At 45.3% G+C, this 23054-nt stretch overlaps 1 protein-coding gene across 11 annotated transcripts in view; it reads right to left on the bottom strand.

The window, feature by feature from the left end:
• Positions 1-23054, bottom strand: part of LOC146775776 (butyrophilin subfamily 2 member A1-like) — a 506274-nt gene that overhangs the window by 56358 nt on the left and 426862 nt on the right. Inside the window, exon 10 of one of the 11 annotated variants that reach the window (XM_085637621.1) lies at positions 11550-11658. The exons of the other annotated variants lie outside the window; for them this stretch is intronic. Within the exon in view, the coding sequence (XP_085493747.1) occupies positions 11550-11658 (109 nt within the window). The remainder of the gene's footprint in view (positions 1-11549; positions 11659-23054) is intronic. 11 annotated transcript variants of the gene reach the window in all.

Below are 23054 nucleotides of genomic sequence, written 5' to 3'. Positions count from 1 at the left end.
ACTGCAATTTCCGACGCCACTTCACACATGCACCAGGCTTCCCTGGTGTAGATATCCTGCTTCCTATAGTATCCACGGACGGGGTGGCTCTCCAACCTTCTGTATTCCATGGGGTTTCTTCAGGGTCTGCTGGGAAGGGTCCTTCTTCTTCAAAATTGCAACCGTGACTTACCTATTTACTTGAATTGAGCACAGGGATGTGTTCCCACTCTGCACACGGCCGCCGTAGGGTTCCTGGGTACTTAACTCGGGTGGGTCCTTGGGTTCCCGGCACTTATACGTCTTTTGAATATAGTCTTGACTTGAGTCGTGGTTCGCATACCACTATTTTAGTATATGGTTTGGTCTCCCCCTGGGGACTGCTGTGTATCCGTGCTACTTACCTGTTTTATTTGAAAAGTATTGTGTGCATATGTATATCTTCGGGCAGGAGATATTTATGCGTTAGTGAGTGTCTTATAGAAAATACATATTTTTATAAATACACTGTGTGGTTCTTTTTCACTTAATCTATATCAATAAAATTAGGCTCTGGTAAAACAAGCTGCTCTCCACTCCTTCTGGACTAAGCCTGAAGGCTGCTCTCCACAGCTACCACTTAGAGAGCTTTCTAAGGTTGTTTAAGACCACTAAAACCACTATAAGGGTTGTCTGGATCAGTGCTGGGTGCCCACTTACATAAGTATGCACCATTTACAAAGTCAGCTTCTCACGAGTTACAACTCTGTTCAGGTTTTCCCGCCTTAGATATGAGCACTAACTTTCTGGGGGAACCTAGATGTTATTGTGTGGTCTTCAGCGGATATCTTTCAGTGACCCTCCTCCTGCTGGATCCCCGGAAGAGATCCAATGTCACTGCCCGGAGACAGATGTCCCAGCAGGAGGCGAAATAAACATTGAAACTGAACAAGGTCTTGATCTACATTGGAGGCTGCACCGGATGACACATGTTCCAAGCACAGAGAGTTCGTTCATATTGAACCGTCCAACACCAGGAGTGCGTGGATAACCATCTGCTACTGATGACACCTCCACTCCAGACCAGGAGCAAGCCTTCAGTGAGGACTCCACTCCAGACCAGGAGCAAGCCTTCAGTGAGGACTCCACTCCAGACCAGGAGCAAGCCTTCAGTGAGGACTCCACTCCTGGGGGCTCTGTGTGCTGTTGTCGTCTGCCTGGGCCATATTTGCTTCGTGCTCCTGGTCTGTTTGCCCCGGCGTCTACCTTCTCTGCCACTGCCGCCGCATAAGAAAACCCGCGCGGCCGCAGTGTGCACTACATCACCCACAGTCCATAGCGGCAGGAAGCCGCCCACGCCTCTTCCGCGCCCGGAGGCGCTTTAAATCAGAGGAGAGCCCCGGTGGAGCGGGGGCTCTGTGTGCTGTTGTCGTCTGCCTGGGCCATATTTGCTTCGTGCTCCTGGTCTGTTTGCCCTGGCGCCTACCTTCTCTGCCACTGCCGCCGCATAAGAAAACCCGCGCGGCCGCAGTGTGCACTACATCACCCACAGTCCATAGCGGCAGGAAGCCGCCCACGCCTCTTACGTGCCAGCAGGCGCTTTAAATCAGAGGAGAGCCCCCGCGTCGCGGGACCGGGCGCGGGCGGCGCCGGGCTAAGCCCGGGCAAAGGGCGGGCCGTCTACGGCCGTCCAAGGCCGACTGAGGCTGGGCTGGGCCACCCCCCCTTGCTCCTGGTTGCTGAGGCCCTACAGGACTCTCCTGAGAAAGGTTAAACTTGATCCACTTATGCGTATTTCGGGCAGGACACACTTTTACAAATTTTTTTTTCTTTTTTTTTCTCTTTCGTTATTTGTTATATCCAATCCAATCCAAAATCAGCTTTATTCGACGTGAGTCATAAAAGCAATACAAAACAGGTACAGGTACGTAATACACAATTAAAATAACAATGCACATAAAATTGAAACTACTTAGAATATTTAAAATTTTTTAAAAATACATATAATGTAAGTAAAAAAGATCATTACAGGTGACAACCAAGACAATTAGCACATTACTACCTAATATTCTTGATTCTTATTACCCATGCCCACCCCAGGAATTTAGCAACGGCCACAACTATTACCGGGTCAGTGCAGGTTCGAAGGAGTCTTCCTGCCTCAACACTCCGTCTAGGACCTAGTAGTTTACAAACAGGGGTCAACCATACACGCCTCGGAGTCTCATAGGCAGGGCAAGAAAAAAACATGTGTGCTAAAGTTTCCATCTGGGAGTTACAGAAAGAGCATGTGTTGCTACTCAAGGACACCCACCGGGCTACAAAAGAGTTTAGAGGCAACGCTCCCACCCGCATCTGGAAAAATAGCTTCCTATCTAGCACCTTGGTGATAAGATCCCAAACATGTTCTAACCTTGGAGCAGTTTTGAGACTCAAGAATTCATCAGTTAGCGAAAGGGATTTAGTTTCCTGAAATACCTTGGCATTTACCAGCTCCCAATATTTCTCTTTCAATAGAGCTTTAGATGGAAAGGTAGCAGCCAATGGGTTCTCCCAAAGTTTGCTCATCCCTAAGGCCTCAAGGGATTTTCTGATCTCTTTAAGCCAAACAATCTTTCGAGAGCCCATCATTTGTTATTTGTTATATATCAGTAGTCGTTTTTAGGTCTCGCCTGACCCAGCGCATGCGCTGATCTGGCGAGACTTATTGAGAGGGCTCCAAAAAGTGCTACCAGGCCAGCCTAGAGCTACAGTGCATGTGCGCGGGCGCCGCTTTAACCGTGATTACTTTCACTTTCACCCGCTTTGATGTTTGATCGCGATCACTTTCACTTTCGCGGCCGTTTGGCATAGCCAATAGGTCTCGCTTTTGGGACCTTATAAGTATTTAGTTATGCAACTGTTGCATGGCTAAACACTTATAAGGTCCTAAAGGCGAGACCTATTGGCTATGCCAATGCTTGTTAACCTTTGTTTTGTTCCCATACCGATTGCGTATTAATTGCCCCGCCATATTATGGCTACTCGCCTAAGTAAACGCAGGCAATCTTTGCTGGGGGGCTCCGTCAGGGGGGCATTAGACCATTTCATCACCAGAGCTGCCACTGTGCTAGAGCAAGAAATAGCCATTACAGAGCGCCGTCTGTCTTTGGACCCTATTTATCATAAGCGCTCGTCCTTAGGCCGCATTCAGCACGTCCTTTCACCCCCGATCCCTAATACGGGCCACGACCTTGTACAGGACGTCGGCTCCTCTCCGCAGTTACATGATTTAATAGACATACCGGCCACCTCAAAGGTTAATAACACACACACTCCAAATACACAATCAATAACAGACACTTCCTTCGAGGATTTGATTCCAATTCATACTGTAAAAAATAAAACGAGAAAGGCAGTAAGAAACAAACCTATCGCTCCCAAGCCCCTAGTAAAAAAAAATCTTTGCGCCAGAAAAAAGGGAGGAAAGATGTCCATACTGAGTCTCTCAAAGTTATTTCTCAAACCCCGTTGGTTTCTACACCCGCAAAGTCCGCAGAAGCCTGCACACAGCCACTTACATCGCTTTCTTCCAACTCATTGGCCGACATAGAGCACCTGGTAAAATCCTTACTTTTACCTCTGGTGGAGAGGGTCAAAAACATCGCAGCACAGTTAACATCTTTGGAAGCATCAAATGCCCTAATTATTGCATCAAATAGGGAACTGAATGCTCGCCTGTTAAAAAATCCCATCCCCGATGCTGGGCCTCCTTCACGTAATCAAAAAGTCAACCAGGCAATTCCATTGGTCAGTACGGAGAACACACATGCTCTTATGCCCATAGCAGAGAAAAGAATTACAGGTGAAAGGGACGCCAAAGGTGATCAACCTTATAACCCTGTAGAGCCCCTTTGCAATAATGTCAATTCGCAGCCACCCTCGATTAATAGGACGGGAACGACTTACCACATCGATCTGCCCCCAGAAGCAGCTCCCTATGTAGTGATACTTACTGGTGTCCCGGAGCTTGCCCCGGGTAAAATAGAGAGACATCAGGAACTCAAAAATAAGGTAGTATATTGGTTGAGTCAAAACAGGCCACTTACCGCCGATATTAACGGCGAAATACTCCACATGAGAAGATTGAGCTGGTTGGGATCTAGACCTAAGGATATTCAGGGAGACGTCATTATTATTAACTTTAGGGACCGTAGGGCATTACCTCATATAGTGGACTGGTATACCGCGAGAAGGGGCGTGGGTATCTCGACGCACGACCTAAGCTACTTCTATCCGCGCTCCCTTTTGCTAAACCCCTCAAAATCACATTTATTAACTAGGACTCAAACAGAGGCCCACCACTTCACTCTTCCCACCTTCAATCGATTTGCCACTCTTTCTGGTCTGGATGATTTAGACTGACTCTCAAATCTTGAGATTGTGGTCGGTAATTCCCCTAACACGAGTCCCTTGCAGATCATCTTGGACACTGATCATCTTAACCCAAAGAAAAACACTACGAACCTCAGTGAGCTCGAGACGAAGTCAACTCATGCCACCGATTGCCACTCTTCACGCCCTGAATCTGATAGTCCAATTGGTAGCTTAACATTCAACTCCTTTCCAACCCAATTTCCAACGAGGGATATTTCACCTCCATTAATTCTCCCTCCATCTCAGGAAATTTATGAGATCTTGAATGACACTGTGAACGGTAACATCTGTAAAAAAAAACCCTCACTGGGAGATAGTCTATTGTCTTGGAACGTGGCAGGTCTACTTGACAAACTGACTGACCCCCTATGGGTTCAAATTGTTTCCCGACACAGTATCATTTGCTTGCAGGAAACCTGGACCATCACTGAACTTCATCTTTTAGGGTACAGGACCTTACATACCCCAGCTTCTCCTAGTCCACATGGCAGAAGTAAGGGGGGGCTCTCGACTTACATTTCCGTGGAATGTGGATTAAAACCAGCAAATTTTACAGGGACCAAAAACTATCAGATTATTACTCTAACAGGTGGACCCTCTAAAAATATCATTCTGGTTAATCTTTATAATAACATTCCAAGTCCCCGTTATGATTTGGTTCTCAATGGGTTAAAGGTTGACCTAATAAAAATAGAGACCCAGCTTAAAACTGATATGCTGATTATTTGGGTGGGCGACTTCAACTGCCCCTTGTGCCCATTGAGTAACAAAGGCACCTGTGGAATGGATACTGCTAGCGACGATTCCTCTACCCATTTTTTGCACACTAAATTAGGAGACCTCTTAAATGGTCTAACATCTCATTTTAACGTATCTTATGTAAATGAGCTGTGTCTTCCACCAAAGTGTTTTAAACCAACTTACAATGGGAGAGGTTGTCACACCACAATCGATTATACCCTGATATCCTCAAGGTATTCAGGGATTATACTCGATTGGGAGACCCTTGATACTCCTATTAGCGACCATTATCCTATTGTGGTGACTTTAAAATTAACCCTGCACGTTAATCCCAATGTAAGGAAGAACCCCTCTTATACCCCGCCACTTAAGCTGGGAACTACCACTGGGCTCTATTTAAAATGGGACAAAGTAGTCCCCTCTGCCTTTCTTAACTCACTGGTCAAGAACACCTACGAGCACATACAGATATGCTTGTCAACAATAGAAAATCCCCAGGCAATCAGCCATTCTTTCTCCATAATCTCGTTGGAGATCAAAAGATTACTTGCACGAGCTCCTAGGAAAACTCCATCGTGCAGTCAAGGCTGGTTTGATAGGACTTGCACTAACGCTCTGAAATTTTTAAAAACTTCCCTAAAATCTAATCCGAGAAATCAGATAGAATTACGGCAAGCCAGACATAATTATCGTGCAGTCCGACTGGCCAGGAAAAACCAGCTGAAATCAGAGGCTTGGCAAGCCCTGCAGGATGCCTCTACTAAAAGGGATAATACCGCCTTTTGGAGGGCAGTTAATGCACCTTTTTTGCGATGCTCCCAGCCTCCAAAGATGGACTTAGCCATAACAACCGAATTCTGGGTTAAACATTTTAGCACTTTATATAATCCATCAGATTCCATAGAACAGATGAGCGCGTGGGAAAGTCACCCTAATCCCCAGACAGAGTCACACATTTCTAGTCTTTTTCCCCTGAACATCTTTTTTGACTGCGGAGAGGTACTTGTGGCACTAAAAGAAAGCCCTTCTGGGAAGGCCCCCGGTCCGGACTGTGTACCAATAGATCCAATTACCGCCCAATCTCATTGCTCGATTCCCTAATGAAGGTCGCAGGGCAAATCATTTTAAATAGAATCCATGATTGGATAAGCGACCAAGACATCATCTCCAATCTACAATATGGTTTCAGACAAGGCAAAGGTACTATCGAGCAAGGCCTGAACTTGACCCTTATAATTGCCAAATACACCCAGGCAAGAAAGGGAAACCTTTTCGTAACCTTTGTAGATCTCAGTTCCGCATTTGACTGCGTTGACCATGAGCTGCTCTGGGAATCTCTTGTAGAGATTGGATTAGAACCTTCCATTCTTGCATTCATTAAAGAGCTTTACAGGGGAGCATCAGCCCGTGTCAGATACGGTAGAAGTGGAGAATGTTCTGACAGGTTTTATATTAGGAGAGGTGTAAGACAGGGATGTATATTAGCCCCCTTACTTTTCACCCTCTATATAAACTCTGTCGGCCACTATCTAAACAGAACTTACCACGACTACCCTACTATTAATGGCAAATCTATACCCATACTTCATTATGCGGATGACGCAGCAATAATGTCACAGACCCGTATAGGGCTACAAAGGGCAGTTGATGAATTTACCGATTTTATGTCACGGAGAGGTTTAAATGTTAATGCCTCTAAAACCTTTACCATGTCTTGCGGCCTAGGGATCAGAAAAAAACAATGTTCCATATTTTTAAAAGGCCGAAAATTGGATAGTATTGACAAGTTTCCCTATCTGGGCATTATTTTCGATAAGAGGGGCACCTGGCGGGCTGCTGCCCAAGCTAGGGGCATTGCGTTTTCTAAAGCTACAGGTGCGCTGACCAACTTCTCCAAAAAGCTGGGGGGACGTCCGATTAACCCCTTATTACAGATCTATCGGGCCAAGTGTATTTCGACTGGCACTTACGGATCTGGGATCTGGGGAATCGAGCACGCTGATCAAATTCAACGTTCCGAGAATTTATTTTTGCGCTACCTCCTGGCCGTCCCACATGGTACATCAACCTACGTGGTGCACAATGAACTTGGCCTTACGCATATTGTGGACATCATAAACTCTTCCCTTATCATCTTATGGCACAAAGTCTGGACCAACCAAGAGACACTTTTTAACAGGGAAATTATCACAGATTGCCTTAGACTGAATGAGGTTAATAACATCAAGTGGCTGAATTATGTAAGAAACTTGTCTTCCGACTTAGGGCATCCCGAATTTTTCTCTGAACCCTCAACTCTGAACAAAATATCGAGAGTTACATTAAAACGACTAGTCTTAAGTCATCTGACTAGCCGTCGTTGGTCATCCGAAAAACATAAGAGCACGGTAGTGGATTACCAACATTCCACTACAACCGAAGGGATTCAGCAATACCTATTCTTAATACCATCCTCTTTTACCCGTATGCTTGTGACTCGTTTCCGCACTGATACCTTCTTCAGACTATTAACATTTCCCAATCAAAATTGTTGGTCCAGCGACCTGGAGAAATGCCCTTGTGATGGTTTGTCAACACAATCCAATATTCACTGTATTTTATTCTGTAGGTACTATCAACTGCCGAGGGCTACCCTTTTGAAACCTCTGCTCAAATCATGGGGACTACAATCCTGTAGAGCGGCTTATTATAAATTAAAAACATTGGACACTCCTTAGCTATGGCCGCTGTCTCCTCCTACTTAAAAGTGATTGTGAGAGTGAGGGCATCAATGCATTCTTAGACGATATATGATTTAATGTTTGTTGTGTACCTTTATTCTAAATGATTCTGTGATAGCTGCCAAACAATTGTGATTATCCCCAGTGTACTCTTTTTAATGTTTTTATGACCCTTTGTGGTATTTTATTACTGAATTTTTATTGATTCTTTTTTAAATTCATATGTGTGTACTTTTATGATATTGTTTTTACATATCGAATAAAGTTTGCAATTGATTGATTGAGTACATTTGTTGTTGTGCGCAAATCAGCCGGCAATGACACCTTAAGGAGAGCATCTTGGTACATTAAGAGCATTGGTTTCGCTGACGTACTGACCATTTTACTGAAGAATTCTACAGGCAGCCCACTCGGGCCTGGAGTCTTCCCTGCCTGCATTCGACCTAATGCCTTTCTGATTTCTGCATCGGCAAGATTCATCTCAAACTTTTCCCCCTGCTCTAGGCTCAGGGTTTTCACTTACACAGACCTCCTAATTTCATGTTCCGATCCTTTGGCCATGGGTGCATAAAAAGCTGCCATATAGGTCACAAATGTGTCAGCAATTTGTCTACTGCCCCTTACAACCTCTGCCGTTTCCTGCTGCAGCTCACAATCATGCATGGACTCCCTTTCTCTGCTACCTATCCAAGCCAGCAAATTTAACAGCTTTGTCACCAGCCTCGTAAATGTGGTTTTGTTTGGCTAGAAAATCCGTCTTCAACTCATGACATGCCACCTCTCTGTACTTTGTAAGCTTGCACGCCAGCTTCTGTTGGCAGGACGCCACCGGGAGAGAAGCATGACGCCTCTCTAATTCCTCTGTCGTGTTCTAGCATCTCTAAGCATTGAAGTCTTTCCCTCTTGTCTTTCACTTCTCCTGCTATTAGTATGCCCCTGAGTGTTGCTTTTTTATGCCTCCCATATTACTCTAGCACTGTCTACTGTACCCTCATTTTCTCTGAAGTATAAGTCAAGAGCCTTGCCAAGTGCCTTCACCACCGGTTTGTTAGCCAAACTAAATAGCCATTTTCCAACCCTGGGGTTATTTTTCTTTTCTGGTGGTCAGGATGAACTACAAAGAAGAGTGATCAGAGATCCCTTGTGCCACATATTTGGCTTCCAAGAACCTCTAGGTGTCCTAATATAGTCTAGCCTGGAGGACATGTTGTGTGAATGTGAGTAAAAGGGAATAGCAAAACACACAAGATGGTGGACTACAAGAAGCCGAAGCATTACTGGATTATACCCGGCAGTTACAGACTCGGCTGCATAAACTGAGAACCTTGGCCCATACACAGTTGTCTGTAGCACAAAACAAACAGAAAACATTTTATGATAGGGGCACGAAGTGGAGGGAGTTGGACATCGGGGACTGGTACTCCTACCTACATCCACACACAAATTAAAGAAAGAGTGGCAAGGTCCTTTCAAGGTAATAAGAAAGATAGGGAGAACTACGTATATCCTACAAATGAAAGGAGATAGGACCCAAATGTTCCATATAAATCTGCTTAAAAAGTGGTTAGGACCCCCTCCCTCCGGGACCCATACGGTGTCTATGGTCTCCTCCCTGTCTCACACAGCCAAGGAGACTCCTACCAATCCTGATCTCACAGCTACCCAAACCGAAGAAATCCGGTCTCTACTTCTGAGTTTCTAAGATGTTTTTTCCGATCAACCAGGGAGGGCCCTTCTAGCCGAGCATTCTATCTCCACCCCACCAGGGGTTGTGGTTAAACAAAAACCATACCGTATTCCTGAAGCCCGACGAGCCGCCTTCCAGGAGGAGATCTCCAGGATGTTGGTATCAGGGTTTATTGTTCCCTCACATAGCAGTTGGTGTTCCCCGTCGTCCTGGTACCAAAACCAGATGGTAATATCCGGTTTTGTATTGACTTTCGGGCCGTGAATAAAGTGTCCAAACAGGACGCCTATGCCCTTCCCAGGGTGGATGAACTCATAGAACGCCTTGGTGAGGCCCGATACATAACCACTATCGACCTCACCAAGGGGTACTGGCATATCCCGTTAGCCCACGCGGACCAGGAAAAGACCACTTTCTCCACCCCTTCCGGGCACTACCACTTCACGGTTCTTCCCTTTGGGTTGCATGGGGCTCCCGCCACCTTCCAAAGAGCAATGGACACACTCCTGGCCCCTCACTTACAGTACTCGGGGGCTTATCTTGATGACATTGTGGTATTTAGCAAGAGAGGGGAGGAACACCTACTTCATTTAGGAAACATCCTTGGCAGCCTTAGACGGTCAGGACTGCACATCAATGCGAAAAAAACAAGAGTAGCCTTTCAGAAGGTCCGCTATTTGGGGTATCTCTTGGGGGAGGGACACATAGCACCCCAAACAGAGAAGGTGGCCGCCATACAGTCAGTCCCCTATCCCAAGACCAAAAGGGACTTGAGGGCATTCTTGGGGTTAGTGGGTTATTATCGTAGATTCATAGCCCAGTTTGCTACCATAGCAGGACCTCTTACGGACCTGCTACGCAAAACCCACACCTCTCCCAGGTTACGTGCCCCTTCCGATCAGGAAGCCCAGGCTTTTCAAGCCTTGAAGGATGCCATAACTACCTCCCCTGTTCTAGTGACCCCGGACTTCAGCAAAACCTTTATCCTGCAGACGGATGCCTCAGGTGTTGGAATCGGGGCGGTTCTCTCCCAACAGGACCCAGACAGCCACGAACGCCCCCTTCTTTTCCTCAGCCGGAAACTATTCCCTAGGGAGCAGGCCTATTCAACCATAGAAAAGGAGTGCCTCGCGGTCAAATGGGGGGTTGACAAACTCCGATACTATTTGGAAGGTAGACCGTTCATCCTCTATACGGATCATGCTCCCCTTACCTGGCTACAAAGGAATCGCGGCCATAATGAGCGGATCCTCTGCTGGTTCTTGGCCCTTCAGCTCTATCAAATAGACATCCGGCATCGTAAGGGGGTGAACCAGGGCAACGCCGATTTCCTTTCCCGATTCCCTTGTTCCCCCAACCGGGTTACTCCTGGGGGAGGGAAATGTCACGGGGTCACCCCCGAGGACGAACGGGCTGGCGATATCATTGACTGTTCCTTTCCACCCCGGCCACAGGACTCACGCGGCCCCTTTAACTCGAACTGGGGATTCCTGGGGGAGGAGTCCACAGGAGCCACGTCAGGCGTACCGAGCCAGTCAGGATGGACGCTCCCATGTAAGAGAGACCCGGATGAGGAAGACAGCGCGAAAGCCGGAGAGAGAGTAGAGAGCGGAGAGAAGGAGACCCTACGAAAGCGAGGAAGCAGCGGAGACGGAGAGAAAGCGAGCGAAGGAAACAACGGAAGCCGAGATAAGTCGTCGACGGAGCCAGGAGGCCAACAGACACGCCACTCGCCCCGCCTCGTTCCTGGAGGAGCGTGGCTGGAAAAGGTACGTGATCGTATCCTGAGTTTTTCCCTGTCACGGGGAGGGACGGAGTGATTGGTGTGAGGGAGGTCACAGAGCCGCGGGGAGACCGAGTGTTGGGTGTTTTCTTTTTGGTTCCTCTTCACCCCACAAACACCCCTCGGGACCTAGGGTCCTCTCGTTTTTCAGTTGATTGAGGCACAACAGAGTCGGTGGAAGCCCCGGTGACCCCTCACTACCCTTCCCCCTCCCGTGGTATAGGTTCCCTTCAAGCCTTCTCACCTTTGTGTCCCTGTGTGTTTTTTTCCTTCGTTTTGGCACCACCGACGAGGAGACGACTCCGGAGGAGGAACCCTTGACCAAGACCCCCGACACAGGAAGACGCCAGAAGCTACGGGACAATAGGAGAGACCGGGACTTAATAACAATAAAGGCGATTGTTCAACACAGTGGCGACACGTGGTTTGTCTTATAACCCCCTCCATCCGCCTTCCTACAGGGTAACAGGAGTGATGCGAAATGCTATTGCCCGATCTCTCTCCTGGATACAACTTCAAAGTTAATGGGCAGGATCCTACTACAAAGGTTGGAATGTGTGTAGAGGAACAAAACATTCTTACTGAAACACAATATGGATTCCACAGGGAAATAGGGACCGTGGAAAATGCATTAACTTACACGTATTGATTGGTAAATATACGATCGCAAAAAAGAGCCATTTACATCTTTGTTTCCTTCACCTTACGAGTGCTTTTGATTTGGTTAATCACTCTAAGCTGTGGCAAACACTAACCCAAATGGGTGCCCCAAATGAAATTGTTGTATACCTCTCACAAATCTATAGCCGCTTGAGCGCTAGAGTCCCCTATGGGTTGGACGGAGAGTGTACCACTAGCTTTAGGGTAACCCGAGGCATAAGACAGGGTTGTATGCTCGCCCCTCTTGTTTTTTCATGGTACATAAATGGGGTCGATAAGGAGTTACAACAACTAACTACTGATGCCCCAAAAGTTGGTAAACGTCATGTCCCAATCTTACTCTATGCGGATGACTCGATTTTATTTCTGGAAAAGACTTGGTGTTAAATTTGAAAAAAACATTTGCAATGGTATTTGGGCAAGGAAGAGCAAAAACAAGGATTCACCATGTAAATAAAGTCCCCATCGAACCAACGAACACATTTGTATACCTAGGTTTAGTTTTTACAACCAATCGGATGCTGGAGAGCCCACATTGAGCAATGTAAACAAAAACTTGCCAGAACAACTGAGGCACTTTTTAGATTTTCCAAAAAGATGGGCAACAAACCAGTCAGAGAAATTATGACATTTTACAAGAGTAAGTGCATTAATGGTACCTGCTATTGTGCAACACTATGGGGGAGGGGCGGCAAATTGTGCAAGCCTTCAAACACAAGAAAACGCTTTTTTCCGAAGGCTGTTAGCCGTACCAAGCTCAACCCCTACCTATAGTATTCATAGAGAATTGGGGGCCGCATATATATATGATTCTATAAGCACCACAATTATAAACACTTGGCACGGGATATGGAGTAAAGAGGGCACGAAATTTACTCAGGATGTCATCAAAGACTCTATGTCATCAGAATATGGTAAGAAAATCCCTTGGCTAATATATATTAAAAGTCTACTAAATGAATGTATAGCAAATACGGATTTAGATAACCCCTCCCAAATACAAGATTATGGAAAAAAAACACTGAAGAGTAATTTGATCGATTCATGTACATGGTTGAGGGAAGTTGATGCTAACACGAAACCGATGATAAAGGAGTATTGTGATAGAACCCTAGGAAAAGGGGTACACAATTACCCGATTCTGGTCACAAACATATCACATAGATTTTATCTCACAAGACTATGTATGGGTTTGGCCACTTTTTAATAGCTTATCCAAAAATGGGAAAATGGAATCGCACTTTGCCAAAGTGCCCATGTGACAGTATCTCAAATCAAACAACAGTGCACTTTATCCTTTTTTGTGATTTTTAGGTCTCGCCTAGGTATTGCGTGTACGCAATTGCTATGCGAGACTCTAGTAAGAGGGCATTTCAAAGTGCTCCCAAAAGTGGATTGCATGGCGAGCACGCGCACAATCACGTGCATCGTGCCGCCATGCAATCCGTTTGAGGAAGCGCTTCAGCCCACTGGCACGTGCACGTGTAGCCACAGCCTCAGCATCATACTTCAAAGGGTCCGCTCCCCCGCCACAGCATGCCGAGAGATTGTTTGCTCATGGCGTCTCTCACAACTGTCCCTCCCCCACCACAGGGCTAGTTTTCCATGCGGCGGGTACAAGTTAACTTTGCTATATTTTAACAAAGCATCAGGCATGGACATGTTTTTTTTCCATTTTGCTCAGTATTTCAGCCGCATTCTTCCCCCAACTAGAAGTGCAGCAGATTGGATAATCTGAACTTTCACTTGACTTGGTCCCTGGCATGAGCTGAATGCAGATTCTGGCATGAAAAACTAATAACAGCTGCTGGCATTTGTTGTAAGGAAGAGGCTCGGTACTCCTGCAGCCCTATACTTGACGTTTCTCAAAATGCCAGACTGCAGAAGGGCAAAGTGCATTTGCTTCCGCCCCCCAAAAAAAATAATTAAAGATGACACACATTATTTTTAGACCATCTTTCTCACCCTCTATTTCACAGTCACAGCAGCTGTGTGGATATTAGCGGCTGATTTCAGCATTCTGATGCTATGTGAGACAGACACACTTTACAGCATGTCTATCAGGCTCTTACTACAGAAACTGTATTCGTGCAGAACAAAAAAAAACAATTTGCACCAATTTTGCTTCCTCTGTAACAGAATGTGACAGTCATTATTTGCATCTTGCAAGCCTGGCACCAACTCATTTAATGCTATTATGTTTACATAAAGTGGGAACATGCAATTTTGCAATTTTTTAAATGTTAAAGATTGAATTATAATTGAGAGAAAATCGCTTTATCCCATTTTTATTTCACGACTGGTCATCCTGTCTATCTGCAACCGTTCACAACTAGTGTGACACCTGGGAGCTATCTTCGATTCAAACCTGTCAGCGATTAATACGATCAGGTGAACATTGCTATGAAAATGCGTTCCACTATCTTTGTATCCTGGAAGGATTCCTGCCTCTGCTGCTTGGCCTCAAAGGACAGGCACTGCTCTAGCAGTGGTCACCACCAAGGCAGACTACTGGAATGGGTATATGGAGGTCTTCTAACCAACCAACCCAGGGTGGACAACCATGCAGTTCAACTCATCTTTGGTCTGGCACACAAGACCATGAATTGAATTCAAGATGTGTGCCCAGTGCACAAGGTACTGATAGACATGCATCCTATATAAATTTCCAACTTCATCACTACCTACTGACCTACCATTCCCTTGAGGTGGACCTCCTAAAATATACTCTCCACCCACCAGCTGAGATGCAAACATTTTTGGAGTACTCCATCCACGTGCAAGGTTCCTCCCAGTGGAAAGAGACTCTCGAAAGCCTAAATATGCATTTCCACCAGTCTTTTGAATTTCTCCGAAGCTGGCTGCTCTCTGAGGTACTGGAGTGTTGATCACCAGATCCCCAGCCTAATCAGGGGAAAGGGAGGCTCAGGGACAGGCCTACTTAGCCTTTCATCTTTTTGAGGTTGATAAATGAGTACCTTAGTGTTGAGTGACAATAAACTTCTTTTATTCAGCCCCGGGATGCTCCAAGGGGTGAATGTGCACTTTACAAATACACTTTATGTTATGATACAAAAGGTTAGGTCTGAAGATGCCTGCCTAGCCCTCTTTATTACTTTTTTCTTCCCTTGGTAAGCACTTTGAAGGAGTCTTAGGCCAGCATAATTGCTCTCTAAGTACGAATAAATTAAAAAAAACATCTCCAAAACAATGCAAAACTAGTTTGTTCTGTTTCTTTCTTTATTTTATCTTTTAAAGAAAATAGGTTATTTATGTCCTGTTATTTCTATGTTAAATTCTGGATTAGCCAGTTGTGCATAACCTAGAATCAAAACATGTGTTACATATCACTGGAGTTATAGAGCTTCATCTTCTACTTTCTTTTGGCAAACGTTTTCCCACATTTAGTTTTAAATCACCTAAATGTCACAGCAACATGAAACAAACAAGCATTTGCAATGCAATAGGTCTCGCATTATTAAAGTTTGAGCTATTGGCATTGCTAAATAATGGAACACCAATAGCTCAAACTTTAATAATGCGAGACCTATTGCATTGCAAATGCTTGTTATAGAAGGATCAGGAAAGAATACTTATGCCCTCTATTTCGAAGTGAGACTATTTTCATATAAACCTGCATTCGAATACATATGTGGATTAGCAAATTTAAAAATTTGTAGTGCAGTAGTGGCTTTTATTCAGGAGGTAATTCAAATAAGACGCAACAATTCTCATTTGGAGGCCTTGTTATATGAGGACCCTTGGTCATCAAATGACATACAATGATCTAGGATAAGAAAAAGCCGAGAATCTGATTAAATGCATCAGCCTGATGTCACGTGAGAAAAAATTAGTAAATTGGGATACAAAATGCTGTTACTTTAAGAAAATATGCTGTGTATTTTGCGTTTTTGTCTTTTGAATCTTTGCAGTGCATTTTAAAAAGTTAAATCCCCACTGGAAACGGCGGCTATTGCACATTGCACTTTATCACCTTTTCATGGTTACTGATCTTTGGAAAATGTAAAAAACTGTTTAATTTAAACATAGCCTCCTGTATAGTACTATACTAAAAATTAGAAAATGTATATATCGCGTAATTAGCATGGACTATTGATGGTATTTTTAGCTTGTAATCAGATCGGAAATCTTTATTGTGAATTTTAAACAAATTGATGTAGTATGCTTTTCTGGTTTTTGTTTTTAAACCGAGTAAAGCTTTGAAATTTGAATTTGAAGAGATATAGGTACTTAATGCAAATTTGAACAAATTGAAAAAAAAATTATTAATGGGAAGACATTGGTTTTATGTACAATTATAATGCATTGTATATAATTTAGCATGAATTGTATGAATTTATTGTAAATATTTACAGGTAAATAAAAGAAAATTGCTCCTATATTGTTGATATACAGTAGGGCTAGGTAGAATGTATTTGGATATCCATGTTTTTTTTTTATAAACACTAATTTAATAAAGGAGAAAATTCACATTGCATTGCATATAAAGTCGTCACAATCAAACCAAAACGTTGCTGACAGTTGTAGCGCAATAGTGGACATCATATCAACCAGTAGAATGGTAACACTCAGCCGACACCGGTCCCCGAACCTCCCCGGCCACCACTTACCGCGACCCCAATCCAAGTTGATGCACTGAAGGCTGTCCACGTATTGCAATCGCACTGTGCCACTACCTCACCCCGTGGTCTCGCAACGCCACGTCATGTAGCTGTGCGACCATGGGACCCACCTTCAGCCTACTCCCTCAGGCACAATGCCACTGCCTGCCTGTGAGTTGGAAAACTGTTTGGCTGCGTCTAGATGTGCCCTCAGTGGACCCCAGATGTCTCTGGGGCATGATGTCGATGGCAGGAAACTGGCATATATCTCCGCATTCGTGTTGCAGTATGTCAGGCTAGTCAGCCAATCCTGTAGTTTGGGGCCCGTCTTTCTGCCCCAGTGAATGGCCACTTCCCTCTTTGCCATCAGTAGCCCAAGGGAGTCCAACTTCCTAACTTTCTTGGGAATCTGGACTGTATAACCCAAGAGGGCAATTTCGGGGAGGGGGACAAGTGGGATACCAATTATCTTCCCCAGTGACTCATGCACTGCTGTCCAATAGGTCTGTAGGCGAGGACATGACCAGGCCAGATGCATAAAGTCAGCATGTGGGGAAGCGCATTTTAAACAATTGTGTGGCTTGGAAGCGTCAATCTTATAGGCCATGGCAGGTGTAAAATAGGCACGGCGAAGGAATTTAAAATGTATTAGAAAATTGGAATGTTGGGAGCTCCATTGGAAACAATGGAGTGCTCCGGCCTTATAATGGCTGGTATAAGCCCGGAGCACCAACATTCCAATGTGTCTTTGTTCACAGCTCTGGCTGTGAACAAAGACTTCGGGGAACCTGAGGGGATTTCAATCCCTTCGCGCTCCCTGAAGGCTTTGTTTTGTTAGAACATTCTGCCCTCTGGTGGCAGAATGTTCTAATAGCCTTATAGCCCTTCGTAGCAGGGCTATACCGGCTTTTAAAGTCCCTCTGCTTTGTTAAAGTCCCTCATCTTCGGCTCGGGCTTTTAACGCTGCAGCGGGCCTTTAACAGCCGGTATAGCCCGCTACAGCGGGCTATAAGGCTATAATAACTTATGTCGGCTGTTGAGTGAGATGTCCCTGGTAGCTTCACAACACTTCGCCCATTGTTCATCTGAAATTGCCCCTTCTGTGTCTGTTTCCCATTCCAGTCTAAGCTTGGAGTCATCTACAGGGAGCATCTGAGAGAAGGCCTTGTACAATGTGGAAATTAGGCGTGCGCCGCTTGTGTTTTCCAGGATCAAAGTAAGTGCGGGGAATGAATCCGGTTCCACCGGGTACGTGGGAAATATCGCGCGCAATGCGGACATCATTCTGGATATGTTGAAGCGGGTCAGGAAGTTGCAGTCAGAGAATCTGTCGTCTTCGTCTATGGAGAGAATATGACCCCCAGGGAACAGGTCGCCTACCTTCACTATGTCTGAGGCAGCTAACGTACGTCGTACTGTGCCCTCTCCCATAATCGGAAACCATCTAGCATTGGGTAATGGTAATGCTGAGGAGTACAGAAGTGTAGCACCCGTACGCTTGCTCAATTTTTCCCATGCCCAAGTAGCCGTGGACACCATTTGAATGTCACGTCTGTCCCGCGGAAAACCACCCGGCAGTACCTCACTGTCCCGCGGAAAACCACCCGGCAGTACCTCACTTGGAAATCAATGTTAATATAATACAATTTGGGTAAGTAAAATATATTGTTGCACTTTTAAATAGCATATTTTTTATAATATTATTTAATGTACAGTTTTAATACTCCTATTTATTGTTTGTATACAGAAAATATATCTATTTTGTTATCTTTTCATAAACATACTTGTTGCTATTTTATGGTAACATACTTTGAACATATAAATGAACATGTTTTATCATCAATTTTTTTTAACGTTTAAGTAATATATTTTTAATAAATGTACATTTTTTGTATAGGTCGTATATTATTTAATATATATTTTAGAATTATTACAAAATTAATACTTTATACTCATGTATGTATATTTTTTAAAATATATATTAAATAATATTATTTAATTAAGAATATTATTTAGAGGGGCTGCTTACGATGTCGGGAGGAAAGCCTCCTCCAGACAGTCGAAATCTCCTCAACCGTGTAGGAGCCTATCCGACAAATTCGGTCGGATTACATTTGGACTGCTCGATTACGATGTTCGCGGTTGGAAGCTAAATCGCGTGGCCATTTTGAATCAGTTCTGACAGGCTTGTGGAGTATTCCTGTTGGTCGGAACCGCATCATACACCCCTATGGATGGAGTTTCCGCCCTCGGGATTATGATGTCGATTTCCATCAGCTTTTCTGCGTCAACCTGTCTGAAATGGAAAGGCTGTCGGAAAGTGCCTTTGTAGGCCCCTGGCAAGGCCCCCAAGGCCTACGGTTGATGGCCAAGGTGGTACCTAAGGGACCCCCCCCAGTAATACCCTACAATGGGGTACCTGCGACAGGGTGCAAGGTTTTCCGCACACACACCATTTCTCCATAGGAGCCCGTGTTACTGCCGGTTGTAGGGTGGAACACGAGCTCCCATAGGCAACAATGAGACTCTGACCGAACGTAGTTCGGTCGCATCGTAATCCGGTGGGCGGAAGCGCCGACCGCAAGTCGGCCGGTCCCAAGTCGGTATCGGGCAGAGGCTTTCTGCCCGACATCATAATGAGCCCCTTAATATTTTACAATTTTTGCAATACATTTCACACACATTTTACATGTTGTATAATTTTAAATTTTGAGTAAACATTTAGGGGCCGATCACGATGTTCGACGGAAAGCCTCCAACCGCTAGTCGGAAGCTTTCTGACCGTGGTGAGAGGCTTTCCAACCGTCATGGTTGGTTTGAGATCCGACCGCCAGATTACGATGTCCGTGGTCGGAACGTAAACTGGCTGGTCATTCCAACTCGGTTCCGACTGGTTCTCAGAGTCTTCCAGCCGGTCAGAACCGCACGGTAATCCCCTATGGATGGCATTACGATGTCGGTTTCCCACAGCCTTTACGACACGCAAAGGCGGTCGGAAAGTGACTTTGGGGCCACTGGCAGGGTCCCCTTGCCTCTCAGGTCTATGATTGGCTGTCACACAACACCATTTCTCTATAGGAGCCTGTATTCTGACTGGTTTATGGCCGTGACATAAGGTCCCATAGAGAAAAGCGAGTATGTAACCTAACAGTGTTTGAATCCTAATCAGAGGTCGGTCGGCCCAGAGTTCGAGAAGGTGTCGGTTCAAGGCAACTCCAACTGACATCGTCAAAAGCCCCTTAATAACAACGTTTTTAATTTTGAACTTGTTTTCCCGTTGATTTCAATGGGGAAATAATCTTTTTTCCAGTTTTATTAGGGAGCCATTTTCCCCCTAATTGTAGCCTATTGCTGTTGTTTTTGGTCGCTGTGGGAGAAGGAAGGTCGCGGTTGGAAGCTGCATTTAGTTGATTAAGGGAAGCTTATTTGAAAGTATTTTTCAAGTAATTAAAGGGTACGGAGGATGTAGTTAGGCTATATACAGAGTATGTACTATGTTGTTTTTGAAATTGGTGTATAGTGCAGCGTGTTTTTGGTAGTGTATGTAATAGCATTAGTGGATTTTTTTAAATAATATACAGTGTTGCACTTTATTAGTTACCTGTATTGTAGTAAGCTATGTGTAGTAGTAGGTGTTGTGGAATTGTGAAGTGCAAAAATGTAGAAATGTATATGTTTGTGCGGGAGGGTTTTGCCTTCCTTTTATACGTGTTTTTGCTCCCGATTTACAGTTAAACAGAAGATGAATTTCACTTTTTTTTTTAAGGACGGTTTATTAGTTTATTACTATTTATACTTGACTTACAGTGATTGGTGTACACTACAATCATCATATCGCAAACCACTACGTACCACATACTGTTTTCTTTTTGGTCTATTTTTGTATTCCCATCTTTTTTAACTTAAAACTTCCTACTGCATCATTCCTGAATCAGCAGCATCATTAGTTGCATCCCTAGAAGTGACCTTTGAGAAGGAAAGGTTGGAAACCTACAACGTAAAGGAGTTGAAGGCTGTTTGCAAAAACCTAAGACTCCAAATTAGAGGCCTCATCAGGAAAGAGGCGCTCCAACAGCATTTTAGGGCCTGGGTAGCAGTCAGACATGCCAGTAGGCAGTCTGGAGACCTAAGTGTGAAGGCGGAGGAGCCTATTTCTACAGTGGATATGATTGTGGGGGAAGGACCCTCTAGGCCAGGCAGAAGTGCTTTGTCCCCAGAGGAACTGGAGGGCAGGAGGGAAGCTAGGAGGCATCAAATAGAGCTTGAGAGACTCAAGATGGAATCACAGAAGATGGTTTGAGACCATGAGCGTGGTCTCAAGAAGCTTGAGCTATAGAGTAAATCCAGCTCAGATGGTGGCAGCAATTCCTCAGTGCACTCAGACAGAGTAATGCACATTCCTAAGAATGTAGGGAAGGAGTACAAGAAGGGCGATGATATACAAAGGTGGTTTCAGGGCAATGAGGCATCTATTCACATGAATGGGGTCCCTGAAAAGAATTGAAATGAAATGAAATGAAAAGGGGTTTTATTAAGCGCGACTGCTGCCTTTAGGCGTCCAAGCGCTAATAGAAAGGATAGTGCCTTGAGAGCAGCTAGGGGTTAGTTAGTTGCTAAAGAGGAACGTTTTAAGCTCCTTACGAAAGGATGACAGATTAGGGTTCGATCTGAGGTGCAGGGGGAGGGAGATTGTGGCTTCTTTTCTCAGAAGAGGGGAGGGACAACTTGTTAACTTTGGGTAAGGGGTGTAACCTTACCTACACTTTCATTAAGAAGGCCCTTCTCACTGGGTATGGTCTCACTCCAGAAAAGTACAGAGATCAGTTTAAAACCAGTAAAAAATTGATTTCCAGGCATGTTTAGAATGTGTGGATTCTTTATGCAGGTCACTGGATGGTTGGGTGAAGGGCAGCAATGTGACAGATTTTCAGGGGCTGTACAATTTGATTGAGTAGGAGCACTTCTCTAGTCTATGTTTTTCAGAGCTGAGCTAGCACTTGACAGATAGTAAGCTGACTGACTCCAGGAAGCTTGCTTTGGAGGCGGATCGCTGGGTGAATACCAGGGTCCACAAGAAGGTGTATGGGGGAGATTCAGCCAAAGGTGGGCATGGTCCCCAGCAGAAGAATGGGGCGGCAAGGGTTAAGGAAAGGAGTTCTTTAAAGGGCCCCAAACTAGTACCCAGGGCAAGAATTCCAATCCCCCCGGAGAGAAGAATCCACGGGGCTCTTCAGAGAAGTCTGCAGAGACGGGACCCTACAAGTGCTATGCCTGTGAGCAGGTGGTTACTTCAAGGGGGATACTAAGTACAGACACCCACCGGTGGGCAGTCCAAGGTGTTGGCTAGTGGGGCGCTTGGAGAGGAAGGGTACCCAGAGTGGGGCAGGGATCCCGCAGAAATTACCCTTGTCTCACTAGGGGACAGTGAGATGGTGCCAGGAAACCAGGTGCCTGGAAACACAGCGCCTTGGTGACCATGAATGGGAGAAGGGTAGAGGCTCTCAGAGATACTGGAGCCAGTGTGACCTCGGTCCGGTGTCACCTGGTCTCTGAGGAGCAAGTAGTCCCTGGAGCATTCCACCAAGTAGTTGCTGTGGACAACTCAGAGTGTCAGTGTAAGGTGGCTCACGTTCCCTTTGAATGGGGAGGTCCTTAGGTCCCTTGAGGGTGGTTGTGAGCCCTACCATGCCTGTTGATTGTAGGCCTGGGTGAAAATTTCGTTCCGTTCGCGGAAATTGCGATAATTTGACATTTTCGCGTTCCGCGGAGAGCGCGAAAATGTCAAAAATTCCGGTTTCCGCAGCTTGGCGATAATTTGTTTCTTGCTTGCACTGTAAAATAATACATTCTCTCGCGCGCGTGATCACCTTACCTGAATCCCTGCGTTCGCCGACAAGTTTTCTTGATCCGGTCGCGTTCTCCATGAGATGTTGTATTGTTTTTAGCCATTTGCGCTGTCTCGCGACAGTTCGCGCCCGCAGTGACGTCATGCGTCGCGCGATCACGTCTTTCTTCTCGCGATCATGCACCGCGAGACAACTCAAAACAAGATGGCCGCGCCCGCAAGCAACCACATGGGTAAGTTGGCGACCCGCAACCATGCAGAAAATCTCGCGAACATGCCGGAAAAAAACTTCCGCATCTTCGCGATATTTCCGCTTGTTTGCGATAATTTTAAACATTTTCGCGATAATTTGCGAAAGTTAATTTCGCAAATTCCGCCCACCCCTAGTTGATTGTCAGCTAGATAACGACCTGGAACAATCTTTATGGAAGGATGTGGAGTTCAGGTCTCACTTGGAGATGCTTGGGTTGCCAGAGTGGGCATGCGTGACACCTCGGTCCATAGCAGCCAGTAAGGGTAATCGGAAGGACTTGAAGCCTGAAACAGTGGCCCAGGTGCCTACCAAGAGAAAGGGCAAGGGGCACGGAAACCTACCCCTTAAGTTCTCAGGGTTCGGGTGGAG

Source organism: Triturus cristatus, chromosome 12 (assembly GCF_964204655.1).
Source record: "Triturus cristatus chromosome 12, aTriCri1.1, whole genome shotgun sequence".
Lineage (NCBI taxonomy): Eukaryota > Metazoa > Chordata > Amphibia > Caudata > Salamandridae > Triturus > Triturus cristatus.
Note: the sequence above shows the minus strand (reverse complement) of the source record. Positions and strands in the feature narration are given on the sequence as shown.